The sequence below is a fragment of the Nothobranchius furzeri genome, chromosome 12 (assembly GCF_043380555.1).
Source record: "Nothobranchius furzeri strain GRZ-AD chromosome 12, NfurGRZ-RIMD1, whole genome shotgun sequence".
Lineage (NCBI taxonomy): Eukaryota > Metazoa > Chordata > Actinopteri > Cyprinodontiformes > Nothobranchiidae > Nothobranchius > Nothobranchius furzeri.
The window spans coordinates 57,868,367-57,884,256 of NC_091752.1; the positions used below are offsets into that span (position 1 = coordinate 57,868,367).

The 15,890-nt window shown below is 42.3% G+C and overlaps 1 protein-coding gene across 1 annotated transcript in view; it reads right to left on the reverse strand.

Moving 5' to 3' along the window:
- coro7 (coronin 7) overlaps positions 1-15,890 on the reverse strand; it is a 155,529-nt gene that overhangs the window by 96,838 nt on the left and 42,801 nt on the right. The window contains exons 8-9 of the mRNA XM_015945575.3: positions 12,705-12,788; positions 11,512-11,594 (exon numbers count right to left, since the gene is read on the reverse strand). Coding sequence (XP_015801061.3) covers positions 11,512-11,594; positions 12,705-12,788 — 167 coding nt within the window. The remainder of the gene's footprint in view (positions 1-11,511; positions 11,595-12,704; positions 12,789-15,890) is intronic.

Sequence of the window (15,890 nt, forward strand, 5' to 3'; positions counted from 1 at the left end):
AATGACTGCTGATCGTACAAAGGCCTTTCAGTAGCTACTACGGCAGATTTCTTCTGCAACATACAGACTAAGTTCCAGGTGGCTCTCCATGAGGGTTCTCCAATGTCTCTATCCTACTTAAACTTTTTTAACAATGGCCAAATTACTTCCTGGCCACCAGCATCTCATCACCACCCCCCACTAATTACATTTTGATGATTTCTTAAAAGAAACCAGTTGAGGCCCGGATCACTGGAACGGACTCTAACACACAGATGTGAGCAGCGAGGCCATGCAGGTGCAGAGCAGCTTTTCCTGTCATAACATTTCCACAGAGAATTCGACAGGCAGTGATACTCTACAGTTACCATTTCTGTCTCTGTTGTCCACGTCCAGCTCAGAAACATGTGAGCACACGTCCACACACAAATTCAAACACACATACGTTAACACAGGAATGTTAACAGAAACGGCTGCGGGTTAGCAGCAAGCTTTGGCACATTAACCGTAGCGTGGCTTTCCTCCCGCCCCAAAGGCAGTGACATGTTTCCACAACGTGGGCAGATAAATAGAGCCCACGTGGGAGGTGACTTCAGCCAGGGCCACATCTGGTCCACCTGCCCCTAACCAATCAGATGTCTTCTTTAATAAAAGGTGTTCATCTCTTTCTTGAAATTCCCCTTCGGTCAGCAGACCTGCCAGTGAGAAGCAGCAGATCTCTGGTTTCTATCATGGAAACATAATCATAAAAGAATGCAACCAGGAGACGATCCACCTGGCCTGCTGGTGCTGCTCCACCATAGGAAAATTCTGCTCACTCACAGCCAGTTCTCAGATTGTACCACCAGATGTGGATGAGTTTTGAGGAGATATTACACACATGCTGCGGCACGGAGGGGCGGGGGGTGTTAATGCATAACAAAATCCTCTGAATGGTTCTGTTTGCTATTGCTATTGGAAGCTAAACACTCAGAAATTAAGGTATAGAATTGTACCTCTGGGGGCACAATGTCTTGTCACTAGGGTGGTACCCTCAAAAGTATATATATATATATATATATATATGTGTGTGTGTGTGTGTGTGTGTGTGTGTGTGTGTGTGTGTGTGTGTGTGTGTGTGTGTTTTATTTCAAGATCACAAAATTATCAGACACCAGATCAAAAATACTTGATACAATTATAAATACAATGCCGACCTGTTACAATCTTATCAATAATACGTGTTAAAAGCTATCAAATGCTTTTAGATCAACATTTGTTATCCCATTATTTATGCTTTCAAAAGAAAATGGAGCCACAGTCTCTTTACTAAAATAATTCATTAGTTAACCCTTTTATAAAATGTATTGTTCATTTTTGTTTTATTTCAAACAAATCATTTTACAATGATCTTTCAGTGATTCCAAAACGGTGAAAATGAAACTATGAAATCTATTTGCAGAAGAAGCTTTGCTAATGGATGGTTTTTACTGAACGATATCATAACCAGAAATGGTACCTTTGAAATAATTGGTACAATTGTGCACCTTTTACTACAGGAACATATATGTACCTTTCAGACATCAAAAAAGGTACAAATGTGTACCCTGAGGTCCAATCCTTAGTTATTGTTGTTTTTGTCCCTGGGGGCACAAGGATGTACCCTTTCCATAGAGCTCCGGGAGTTGACGTCACTTCTCCCGGCATGCAACAGTTAAAATCGAAACGGCGCCATCTTGGCAGGTAGATGCCGGCAGCTGGACTATTTGTTATTGTCAGAAAACTCAATCAGACAGGAAATATGGTAGATTCCTGTTGTGCCCCAGGATGCAGAACAGACGCGGACGACATAAGGAATGAGCCACCTACAGGATTCCCCAAGATCCGGAGCGCCGCAAACGTTGGATCATTGTAATAAAACGCACTAGTGACCGGGCGAAAATGAAGCTCTGGGATCCCGAGAGTAAAGGTTTTCACTTATGCAGCGACCGCTTCATATCAGGTACTTAAACCAACGTTTCCTCAACTGTGTATGGTATTTATTTTAAATGCTTTTATTACGATTCTTAGTGGGCTTCCTAAACTTATTTTGGCGTGGCTTTTTCTGTCTTATTACTCACAGCAACAAGTAAACGTCACGTAAAACGTTGCCTCGTGAGTTCTGTATGCTGCCGTTTACGTGTTTTATGATCACAGCAATTAACCGGCTAAGCTGTATTTAATTTTAAGCAATGGTTGATCAATTGTCAGATCACACATAAAAAACACTTTGGATTGCTATTATCTGTCTCACCGAGACAGATCTCAGACAGATCTTGAGACGCTCCTGCCTGACATTTTTATTTTATTCACGGAAAAAAATCTGACTAGTGATTTCTCTTGGCGTTCAGTTTATACATTCAAACAGCACAGCACTCTGTTTAAACTACTTACATGTAAATCTGTTATTTGTCCATCCATCCATTTTTATCTGCTTATCCGGAGTCAGGTTACGGGGGCAGTAGCGTCGAGAGGCCTCCAGACCCATCTCCCCAGCCTCTTGGGCCAGCTCCCCTGGGGAAATCCCAAGGGGTTCCCCGGCCAGGTCCGGTAAGAAGTCCGCTCCGACAGCTTCTGGCGGGGCACGGTAAGGGTCGGAGATGTTTAGTCTATTTAATTTCTGACTATATAAAATGATTTCTTCGGTTTTAAAGTGTGAAGTAAACTCCGACGAAGTAAAATCCAAGCCGATCCCCTTCATGTTCATGTTTACGATCCGTGTTTGTTTACCTTTTTTTTCCTGCCAATATGGCGTCTACTAACTGAGAGTCACGTGGGGTCCGGAGCTCTATACCCCTATTTTTGAAGATAGTCAGGTTAAGATGTGAGGCTCTTCTATGGGCATCTCTGGATCATAATTAAGTCCTGCAGCACAGATTTACATCTGAAGTTGAATTCTCTGTTAAAGCATCATTTTATCCCCACATATCTAAATAAAGTTAAATTAAACATAAAAATGAAAGACAGAAGAAACAATCACTGCTCTGGTCACTCGGTCGTCTCCTTCAAAAAGCAGCTGAAAACCCATTTCAGGCTGGCTTTCACAGGAACTCCTCTTCATCCCTGTCTTCCTCGCTAGCTTCTTCTCAAGCTGGTGTTTCAGTAAATTCAATATTTTTTGGACTCCTATGTTAACTATTTTATTTTTATTCTCATTTTTTTTCTTGTCTTGAAGAGACACTATTTTCATATTCTAAATACATTTCTTGAGCCAGTATGTGCTAAAATGTTAATGAAAGGCCACCTAGCCCCTATCGCCCCCTGTGGCCAGAATGTTCCACTTACCTACCTACTGGCATACCTGGCTCTGCTGTCTGCTTCCAGCATGTTTCCTGCATGTTTTAGATCATAAACAGCTCATTTGTTTAATTTAGTGATGAATCACTGATGTCGACACTAAGGAAGGCTGGGAAGACGTTTCAGCTGTTAGATGAAGGTGTTAAAAAGACAAACGCGGAGCGAGGAGAATTTTGCTTTCGTTTCTACTAAACAGACAATAGGGGGTGATAAAAGCAAGCAAAAATTGCCTAGTCTGCCTTTAATTTTTCCCTTTTGACCCATTTTTATTGTGATCTTCTTAATAATTTTAAAAAATGTTATTGTTTCTTGTGAAGCGCCTCGTGATTTTTCCCTTGAGAGGCGTTGTATAAAAATCCTTTCCTTCTTTCTTCCTTTAACTTTTTATGTAAAACATATTACCAAAAGACTCATGCAGATGACACAAGTTTATTTCTGAATGCAAAATTGAAAAAGCTCATATGAATTCAACATGTCTGCTCAAATTAAAGACTCAATCATGTCTTTGTTCATTCATACTTCCTCCGCCCTATCGCTCCTCTTGCAAGCGCGCTTTATTCTTTGTAAGGTTAGGAGGTGTGCAGTGACAGGCTGCCAATCTGCAGCCGTCCCAGAGGCAGCAGCAGAGGCCAGGCCTGCAGGATGGGTGTAGGCAGGGAGCGGGGCAGAGGAAACCATCCACTAACGAGAAACACACTTCTCTCCATCACTCAAATTCTCTTTTTTCTACCTCAGCAAAAGGAGGAGGTGGCAGGCAGCCCGGAGGTGAGCGGAGTCCAAAAACAAAGCATGGTTTAAAAACGGGAGCTCTGTAGCGTTACGGTTCCTGATTCCCATGAAAGGGACGACTATTAGTCTCACAAACCAGTGCGAGCACTACAAGATGGCTGAGTAGGGAAAAGGACACGTGCTAGGATGTAATGCGAAAAAGCAGTTCAGTTAAGAGAAAACAATAATCTGCAGTGTGTTTATTCAACTGGATAAAGTCCTTTACTGTCTCCACTTTAACCCTGGACCTTCTGTCCATCCTGTAATTGCACACTCAGCTACTTGACGTCTTACTCCTCTGGACAGTGAGACGAGTGCTGAAAAGATGTTGAGATGAGCCAAAGTAGAGGGGAGGATTTTGCTCGGGAAAAGATTCCAAATGGAACTGGAAGCGCTTTGTTGGATAATGTAAAAAAAGACGTTTTTCCAGATGTTCGTGAAAAACAGCATCCACAGCTGCAAGTGTATCTGCGCTGCCGTTTTCCTTAATGATGGAAAGTGAAGCCTGACTCCGTCTGAAATTCTGAAACTGAGACAAATCAGAGTGAGGCTTTCCAGGAAAGCAATCCCATTTTGGTTCTTTAGGACGTTCTTCGCAGCCACGTAATGCAGAACAACCTCCTTTGACCAATAATCCTCAGCTCACTCTGCATAAAATGATCATCCAAACACAGAAGGAGCTGAAGAAAAGTAAGAAAGGTGGATGGAGGAAGAGAGAATAGAGGCGGGTTGAAAGACTTTATATTTTTCTGTCTGTGGTGAGCTCACACAAAAGGGTCCTTCTGATCCCTGGAGTGCTGAGCGCATACCTGTGGGATGAAATCAAAACCCTCTGTGAATTATATTAGCGATCCCAGCCAAACGCTCCACATACTTCCATGTGCTTTTTACCAGTTCTGCACAGAACCGAAGAAAAAAAAAAGCACCTAATTTGAATTCCAGATCCCAGCACCTTCAAACACCAAGCTCCCTGCTTCTATTTTATTTACGCAGGGAAGAGGAAAAAAACTGGGAAACAGACAAGAATAATGATAACATACAGATGGTAGCTAGGTAAGGAATTTCAGCTGTTTTTAAAACAGGAAAAATAACAGATCACTTAGTGTTCTGGTTACTCGCAGGACACTAAATATGTTCTTCTTTCAATGCTAAAGCAGGTTGGGATTGTCTTCCATAAAAATCCAATAAAAGCTCACAGGGAGACAATATCACCATCTTAAAAAAATAAGGAGGGGATTTCAAAGCTGCCTCCCGCTCCTTTTCATCCTGGTTTGCTGGGCGAACTCCCTCCACACTGAATCAAAAAACTGAAACCCCAAATGACTAACAGATTCCAGACGCCATGTTTCAGCCGTCAGAAAGCTGAGTTCAGGTTCCCTGACAGAGCGTGTGCGGTCACATCTTTGCTTAATCCCATCCCCCTACGGTTGTCATGGCGAGGGGGTGCAGCTGCTGAACTATCGACTTGACCCCAGAGGATCACCTGAGGATTGGGGCTTTAGCCTTTCGTGACACCCTAAGCATTCATTTCTGAGCTGTACTCAAACAACAAAGCTTTATTTTTTTCTTAGAAAGTTAATCAGGTCCAACTATATTTCAAAAACTGAGAGGTGGTTTTTTTTTTTTTTTGGAGGTCTGGTATGGTTAGCAGCACTCCAGCTGCACCTAATCCCACAGGAAAGCCGTCATCTGGGACTGATTTTAAACAAACCGGGCCGAGGTGGGAGAAAGGGGACTGTTCTGTAAAAGTCTGGGTCCATCTGATTAAAGGGAGCTTGGTTCAATTACGCCCACTAACCAGGCCTCACTCTCAGGCACGACCCACAGCCAAAAACACAGAAAAAATAGACTGTAGAGTCTATGAGGAGCGCGAGCATGAACATTACACCTGGGGCATCCTCCTCTATCCAGCACAAGCAGCTCGGTCTGTCAGCGCCGTTTCCCTCAGAGGGAGCGCTCTTTGTGTAACCCGTGATTGGGTTGGGAAAACAGAGGGGTCAGTTCTCCAGGGACCAGCTTCCCCTCCTCTCCAATCAACAGGCTGGATCCTCGTCTGGTCACAGCGATCCGTTTTAATCAGTCTCTCGCCTGCAACAAGCCGAGCCAGGGTTGGTTACGATGAGAAGTTAGAGACGACGCACGTGCGTACCGGCTTTCACTTGAGCACGCAAGACCCGAAGAGAGGAGCATTAGTAGTGACTGGGGACTATTAGAGAGGTCACAGGCACCGACTTCTCCAAGGTTACCGTTTTGTCATGCCGAATTCTAACCATGTGACCTGTGGAGACCTGGTTGTCATTGAAATGTAATAATTACATCACTCAGAGCTAGATGCGTAAAACGTTTCAGATCGTGCTATTGTAAACCTTTGAGAGCAAAGGCAGCCAAAGTATATGATAAAATATAACCGTTGTCATTATCGAGATGTCATTTCTCTTAAATACGAATTATTTTCATAAGCCTGAATTTATACCTAGAAATGAACTGAAGCCCCGCCCACCCTCGCACAACTAAATAGAATAGAATAGAGTAGAATGCCTTTATTGTCACTATACAGGTGTAAAGTGAGATACAGAGCATCACCTACTCAGTGTAACACACATACTTGGGGGGGGGACACTTCTGCAGCGCTATATACATATGGACAGTAAGTGTTATTTATAAATTATTGCACAGTATTGTTACAGTTCTGCAGCGCTATGTACATATGGACAGTAATGTTATGTATATACAATTATTGCACATGGAATTTGGTATCAATAGATAGTGGTGATCAATGGAGGAAGTGGGAAGTGGGGGGGCTGTGTTATCGGTGCATGTGTGAGTTCAGGGTGGTTATTGCTTTGGGGAAGAAACTGTTTTTGAGTCTGTGGGTTTTTGTATTAATGCACCTGTAGCGCTTCCCTGAGGGAAGCAATCTGAACATGTTGAAGCCAGGGTGGGAGCTGTCCTTGATGATGTTTGCTGCCCTACTGAGACAGCGGGAGGAATAAATGTCCATCATGGAGGGGAGAGGACAGCCGATGATCTTCTGTGCTGTCTTTACCACACTCTGAAGCCTCACTCTATCCACCTTGGTGCAGCTGCCGTACCATAGCGTAAATGTGCCTACAACAGCGTCAGTTGCTGTATTGGCTTTAGTAGTCCAGTGGTTAAGGCATCCAGCCTGACGCTCTAACCACTGGACTATCAAGTCTGCGACATGACAATAGTCACCTAAGCCACATATCCTGTACTGCCATGGGAGGCAGGTGTCACACCAGAGACCAGCTACCGGTAGAGGAGCAGGGCCAAAAGACTAGTTTCCATTAAGGCTTTACAGGATTTTCAAAGTAAAGCTCAACATTTGCAGCTGAAACAGGAAAATGCATGAATGCAGCCAAAAATGGGTTTGGTTTTTATTTCGTGAGGAAATAACAATATTGCATGGTAAAAAGCACCAAAAAGCGGATTTTCCATGATATGGCCTCTTTAACGCTTAAGTGGAGGTGTGTGGATGAAAACGTTGTTATAAAGTTCACTGATTGCAGCTGGCTTCAAGGCCTAATTAAACTCATTATTGTAATTCTGGTTTATAGAGGGCAGAGTAAGGGAGAAATACAAAGTTCCACTCTGTTCTCAAATGACCAGATCTGCAACTTGCATGGAAAATCTGCAGTAATAGTAGCCTTCGCACAGCTCAAAATGCCCCTCTAACAATCATCATCCCTCTGTCCCTTGATTTTTTTCTGGCTCTATTTAAACCCCAAAAGTAAACATTTCCCCTCCATTATTATCCCTCCCAATTATATTCCACCCACAACCCCAGTTGACTGGCTCGTGATACCGGGCCTCTTCATGTTGTGTCACTCCAAAGAAAACAGTCCTACTGAAAGTTGCGGACAAGCGCAGCTAACCTGATACAAGCAACCTCTCTGCTCCAATTACACAACATGTTTACCACAACCCGTTCAATTACAAACAGGAAATAAAAAAGACAAACATCCATTTTTAAATGAACCTCAAGGACTTAAATGACAGGGAGGAGATACCTCTGACACCAGCAGAATGACACTGGTTCAAATGCTGGGGGGCAGCTTGTATTTTCCATGGCTGCTGGTCATAAACAAGAGACAGAGCTGAACTACATCTGCATTTCCACGGAAAACCCACCATGACGATAAAGCAACAGGTCCAAAGGGATCTTGAGGACAGTCTGGGGCTACAAAGCAGTTTGTGCCAACACAGTTTAATAATAAATGGACTCCAGCCACCATGACTAAAGTTGGCCCAACATGAATCTTTATTGTTCAGTTATCGTTAACAAAAATCACAAAGATTTACAGTGTGTCCTTGTCCATTACCAAATAACATGGCCCCACTTTCTGATACAGGATACCAACCTACCTAGGTTACAGGATACCTAGCTAAACAAAGAGTTAGGACATGCAGTACTTCTGGGATTACAAGTAGGTGTTGGATTATTTCCTATGGTGCAACATTTGTTCGTAGAGTTCTGGATGCTGTAAGAGTAAAAGTCAGCCTGTGTTGGGTCTACAGCTGGATGGACCCAAGGGCTACTTCATGATGTAACAGAAAAAACTTAAAGCAAAACTTGAGTTATTTGGGTTTTCGTAAAAATCAAGATTATTTTAACACATTCACACAAGCTGGGTGTCCTTTTACCAACGTTTTCCATCCTTTTTTGCAGAGGTGGAAAGTAACGAATTACATTTACTCACGTTACTGTAATTGATCAGCTTTTTTGTATATTTACACTTTTTGAGTCGTTTTTAAAATCTGTACTTTTACTTTTACTCAAGTAAGTTTTTAAAACAGAATTGTAATTCGCTACATTTTAAATCGTATCCGTTACTGAGTAAAAACAAACTATAGGCTTAATAAATTAAAAATATTGCGTGTAGCAGCGTCAGAACAGGAAGAGACACCTGCTTGAGCGCCGCGTCTAAACCGTGTGTGTGGGGGGGGGGGTACACTTCTGCTCAAAGACATCAGTTCAGTCCCTGTGATCCACTCGCTGTTTACCTCCCCTCTCCCTCCTCTCCTGTGGGTTGGAACCCGCACCTTCGCGCACCGGTGTGACGCCATCAGAATTCTGCTCGGTTCGGTAACCAGACTCGGTTCCGTGCTTGAAACGTGTTTCCCTACCGCTCCGCACGACAGCAGCAAAATAATGTTTAATGCTCATAACAAGTGGATTATCAGCGCTTTGCTCATAAAACAGAAGACCTGCAGGCCTCTGTGAGTTAAAACATCCTGATACTGTTCAGGTGTGAACATTGTGCTCCATCCCTGTGGTTGAACTCAGAAGATGCTTCTTGATGCCACAGATATGTGATGATTTAGCTTGTTTCTTTATTTTACTCCAGAATAAGAGATTAAATTATTACAAAAGCAGTTCAGTGTAGTTCAATTAGTCATTCAAAAGATTCTAACATGCTGCAGTGTGTGTGTGTGTGTGTGTGTGTGTGTGTGTGTGTGTGTGTGTGTGTGTGTGTGTGTGTGTGTGTGTGCACTGATGTAGCCATCTTTACGCTGACAAAATTGTAACTAAGTAACTTTTACTTTGAGTACATTTAATTTACAATACTTTTTACTTTTAACTGAGTAAAAATTTAGGCAAGTACTTTTACTTGTACTTGAGTAAAAAAATTATCAAAGTATTGGTACTCGTACTTAAGTAGGGAATTTTAGTACTCTTTCCACCTCTGCTTTTTTGTAAATGTTGAATTGGTACATTTAGATTTATTAATAGGAGGCTAAATAAATTACAAACTCATTAAATTTTACAGCCTCAACAGGACCTGAAATCTAAATGTTCTAAAACGAAGGAAAAAAAAGATCAAGAAGAATACCTCCTGATGTTTTAACATTGAAACTGCATGCAACTTCTGTGTAGATGATTTCCAAAAGCTCCAAAGTTTTATTGTGAGCCAAAGAAGTCAGAAATAGAAGAAAAAAGGTCGGTAAATGTTAACACCTCATGTGAGATTGCTTTCCTCTTTCATATCAGTGCTGGTGTGCAGGCGTCTGCTGATGTGGTCTGTGAGTGATAGCTCCTCTTAGACACACCATCCCAGAACACGATAGCACGACAGACGTGATTTAAAACAGAGCTGATGCAGAGCACACGCCCATGTAATTACATGCAATGGAAAATCCCTGTATTCTAAATAAACCAGTAATAAAACTGAGAGGGAATCTTTTTAAAATCAGGGCTAATTTCTACAATCAAATTAAATCATCTGGTCGTATGAAAAGCTAAGTTCCCAGAAAACCAGCCAGTGGGGGAAACTATGATTAGCAAGTTGTCTCCAGATGACCAGAAGGTCTCACACCGCTGTGTCTTCGTCACAGAAACACACTCTTGGCAAACTTCAAGATTCCTCTGTAGACACCAGCAGACGCCACAAGCACTATTTGCTGGTTGACGCTCTCCTCTGTGGCTTCAGAGGGTTATGAATCTCACAACATATTTGTGTAATAAACGCGTGACAGGGGAATGTGTGGCACTAAATAGCCTCGGTTTCCATTTAAAAGGGGGACAGCACTAAAAAATGTGACGATTACTAAGATCACACCAAAATGAACGTTCAGCACCGCCGATCTCAACATCACAAAAAATGGAGAAAAAACAACAACATTAAACAGCTGTTTTCTTTTAGTGTTTTTAGGGTGAAAAACTGACTATTTAACTCTTTGTAATCCGTAGGTCATAGGTCCAAAACACCAAAGGATGTGTGCGGTGTTGAGCAGGTAAACATCTGTTGATAAGAACGCACTCAGCAGCCTAATCCATGCATCGTTTTACACAACCAGTCAGAACAAACAGACCCGATCCCTAACAGCAGGCTGTGTGACCCGACTAAAGCCTGTCAGCACGAGTGTGGAAGGACTTGGCCTGCTAACCTGTTAGATGCATGAACTGGACCTGACAAAGGAATCCTCCCTCCCTTCCACCCCCCCCCCCCCCTCCTCCATCCTTGCATTCCTCCCCTCTCTGGAAGCCTGCCACGCTCCCGCTACCCTCCGGACCTCGGCAGTCATGTTTGGAAAAATAAACTGAGCAACTGGAGAAATGACGAGTGTCAGCGCACGCGGCAGCTTCCTGACCCTCTTAGCTGAAGTCACGAACAGAAGGATGCAGAGTGAACACACACATAATGTCTGTTGTCTGTGTGTGAGTGTGTGTGAGTGAGAGAGAGAGAGAGACACTCAGGAAATGGCAGGAATGTAGAAAGACGGTGTAGAAAGGCTCTAGGAGGTCCATACTGACCAAATCTCACACAATGTCACGAGCGGTTCGACACACTCACAAGCTGAACACATCCTGCATGACTAACCACACAGAGACGCTCTGTGGACTCTCACTGACAAATGTACATGAAGTGCAACAAGGTCAGCATTCAGACAATCAGCTTGAGGGTTACAAACTCGTCCAGTACTTACCCACTGGAAGAGCTGAGGGACACCGAGTTGACTGAAGAGCTCAGCTTCCTGCTGTCCCAAAGTCTCACCTCACGGCCACGCATCTACACACACACACGTGGACACAAGGCACGGAGAGAGCCCACAACACACTGATCACACACAGCTCTTTACAACGGGAGCTAAACCTTTCTTTTAATATGCTTTTATTTGATGGAAGCTTGAAGACAAGCTGAAGATGTGTTTGGTAAATCTGACAACGTTAAAAAAGCCTTTGTTTCCTAAAGAAACCAACGTTTTTCTGCTTCTCCACATTTAGCTGTTAAAGTCTTTACAGTTTTATGTGTGGGCGTCATACTCTGGTATGAGGGTCATAGATTAGTACAGGTTTGGTTTAACAGGAAGGATGAATAAATAAATAAATAAATAAATAATAGCAAATGCTCGTATTGTTTTTGGTTTTAATGTGAAAGCTCCTCAAAACTGGAACCGTCTTCCTGCAGGTATTGGTTCAGTCACTTCTGATCAAACTTAGGCAATTATTTCAGACACCTGCTTTTGTACATGGTTTTACATGGTTATCAGGTGAAACACCATAAATGAATAAATGTATTGGTCACTTCACTTTTGTAATTAACAGACCTTAAATAAATGTTGTGGCTTTTGTCATTCCTGAGTATATGCCTTTGTTTATGGTGTTGATAGTGTGCAGTTACATACATGGGGCTGTGTGTGTGTGTGTGTGTGTGTGTGTGTGTGTGTGTGTGTGTGTGTGTGTGTGTGTGTGTGTGTGTGTGTGTGTTTTGTTGTTTTTAAGGAGTGTTTGTTTAATCTAATTTCAACTGGAATTGATGCAAAAAAACACATATTGAATAACAAAATTCTAAAAAACTAGATAAAATATATTTTTCTCATGTCTGTTAGAAAAATGCTGATCAATGAAATGTGTGTAAGTCAGCTTGACTTAGCTGTATTTATCATGTGCTTCCAGGTACGCAGGTCAGAGTGTACAAATACGATTTAATATAGCAGTTTTACATAAGTCAAATTCACTTTTTACTTTTATACCTACTGGGGAAATTAAATCTGCTCAAAGATCTTTTTAAAGAAAGAGAAAGAAGGTTATGCTTGAATGTTTAGTTTATGGTTATTAATGCCTGTCAGTGACTACTGTTCAAAGATTAATAAACAAAAGTTCATTTGGACATTCTTACCATATCAAAGCCAGTAGTCACTAAAAGGTCATCTTTGGCCCACAGGATGCGGGAATCCTTGTTGTTCTGGAGGCTCTTGGCACTCTGTAGGAGAAATGAATACAGAGGCATGACCCTGCTGTCCAACTTTACGGTAAGACAAGGTTATTTCAGGTCAGCGTCTTTGTAATGCCTCAGCTAAAGCCTAATCTTTTTGTGTAGGGAGTGATGAGGACCATGGACGTAATTTGGGGGGGGGGACAGGGGGGACATGTCCCCCCCCCCCACTTTTTCCAAAGTCAAGTTTTGACCCCTGCACTTTTTACCATCCAAAAACAATATTACGCTATATTAAATTGACACTGGTTGAGCTCTAGGACCAAGCGGAAAACAACAATTTGTGTTGAAGCCTGTTTCCCATTATACTGCAAAGATACCCATACCCCCCCCCCCCCCCCCACTTCTTAAGTGAAAATTACGTCCTTGATGCGGACACATTTCCCAGGAGCCTTTACCTGGTTGTGTGAAACAGAACAGGACTTGTCCCATGAGGCGGGTTGGTGTGTGCATCTCAGTCTATCAAACTAGGACTGTGTGCACTCCCTCAGTGAGCTGAGATGTTCTTACTCCATTGCCATGGCGATATGAGTCAAAACACCCCAGACTGGCTGGCTTTAATAGGTGGTCTTCAAACACAAATGACATATGTTGTCAGAAGTAATGAGCGAAAACAACTGAGTGTTGAAACAAGAGGAATGTCTGTAAAAACAAGAAATTCAAGTGCAAAGGGTCATGAGCGGCAGCAGGATTTAGTGTGTGTGCTGCTTTTCTGTCATCGTTGCAGATGTGTGTACTGTAATTATGAACACAATGAGCAGGAAGTTCTTGCAGAATCTAAATCAGTTTAGAGCTGGTCTTTTGTTGCCATGACTTCAAAAAGTCTCCTCTGTCAGGACAGGTAACACAGTCTTTAGGCTCCCCATCCGTGCATCAACTCAGGGTTTTCATGAAACTTCTATGGAAAATGAGCTAGTGTCATCTCTGTCATGGTCTACTTAACCCCAACAGTTGTTGTTCACAGCAGGAAGACTTGTGCTGCAGGAGTGTGCATTCTGATTATTACGCAACGACAAATGTCGAGCCGTTCAGTTATAGCAGGGACCTGAATGCCTGAGCCTTTAGGGTGCTTTTCCAAACCTGCAAATGAAGCCAACGACTGGAAATAAATGCACAGTGAGAGACCAAATCCTGTTTGGGAGTTGTGCACATCTGTGAGGGGAGAAAGCAACAAGCTGGTCCTGTTTTTAATACTTATCCCCCTTCTTTCTGGTGCTCCGCATTTCCAGCCAGAGAGGCCTGAGAATCAAATACTGAAAAGGGGGAACAGAGGATGTGGTTATCTAAGTTTTGTATTAAATGAGCGCTTCATTATCCCCTAATCCTCCCCAGGTGCTACTAACTTTCAAACATGCGGGCAATGAATGAGGCATTATGTGTTAGTCTGATCCAGATACAGCCGCTTTTGACAGAAGGCATGAAGAGTAGAAGATCTCGTCTTAGCCAGTTGGACTGCTGCATGTTTTATTTATGTTAGTGAGAAGGAATTTTACAAGTTCACTCCCTTCTCCACAGGGCGCTCTTTTAGTATGTTATCTTTCTGAGTACGTGTGGACATAAAGAGACTCTTCTGGCTCCTTTAAGATGAGCAGCTGACTACCTCAGACTAACCATGACCAAACATGATTGGAGTTTAAACATGTTACCAACATACACTGTGATATAACACTGTTGAGTTATCTCGTGTTTTTAAAAGCATTTAACTTTTAAAAGACCACCAAAATGCCCAAAGAACTACTGGAAATGTTACTTGATATGTTCACATGGATCCCTGCAGGTAAAGTAAAAGGAACTTTTACACAGGACTGTATTACACATCTAACTAAAAATGAAGTAGCAAGAACTGTTGTCTGTACTTTGCAAAAAATAAAAAAATAAAAGAAGTTACATTTTATTAAGTTTATTCTTTACACCACGTTTGCTGCTGTGGACCCCAGACTCTGTACATCTCTCCCTCTGAGCCTGAGACCAGTGAACTCAATGGTTCCCACTCAAAACTCCTCTTCAGGTAGATTTTTGCAAACTCCTGCTCATCTGCAGCTTCCCCTGTAGTTTCTTCTACTGTTATATTTCAATTCAATTCAAATTTATTTATATAGCGCCAAATCAAGACAAGAGTCGTCTCAAGGCGCTTCACATAATAAACATTCCAATTCAGGTCAGTTCATTAAGCCAATCAGTAAAAAGTTTCCTATATAAGGAACCCAGCAAATTGCATCAAGTCACTGACTAGTGTCAGAGTCTTTACAGCAATCCTCTTACTAAGCAAGCATATAGCGACAGTGGAGAGGAAAACTCCCTTTTAACAGGAAGAAACCTCCAGAGAATCCTGGCTCAGTATAAGCAGCCATCCTCCACGACTCACTGGGGATCGAGAAGACAGAGCAGGCACACACGCACGCACGCACGCACACACACACACACACACACACACACACACACACACACACACACACACACAAAACATATATAAACATATATACCAAGTAGTGTTTCTATGGTTACATTGTGATTTCTTAGTAAATATTCTATTTGGTGGGGGATAAACTTTATTGTATTTATCCTAGTGAATCTATAATTAAATGGGTAAACTAGTAGTAGCACATTCAATGTCAAAAAAGGTAAAATGTTATTATCAGGAGAGGGAGAATGTTTAAGTGGTTCAAGCCGATGGCTGAGGGCACCACAGCTCAGCAGAACATCATTGTAGCTTCTGGGGAGATAAACATTGAGAGAAAAAAATAAAGTTAACAGCTGAAATCGCAGGAAATAATACAGTTAAAGAGCAGATTGTAGAAGAAAGTAGTCGAGTGTGGAAAGTGGTCAGTGTGTCCTCCAACAGTCTAAGCCTATAGCAGCATAACTACAGAGATAACTCTGGATAAACCTAGCCTTTTAGATGGAGGCATGTTGGAGGCAGGTTAAGGGAGAGCCTTCTTTATCAACTGTACACTCCACCTCCCTCTACTCCCCCACTTGTCCAGATCTAGGCTAACATCAGATTTTAACCATAGGCCCTATCAAATTAAAATGTTTTAAGCCTATTCTTAAAAGTAGACAAGGTGTCTGCCTCATAGACTAAAGCTGGGA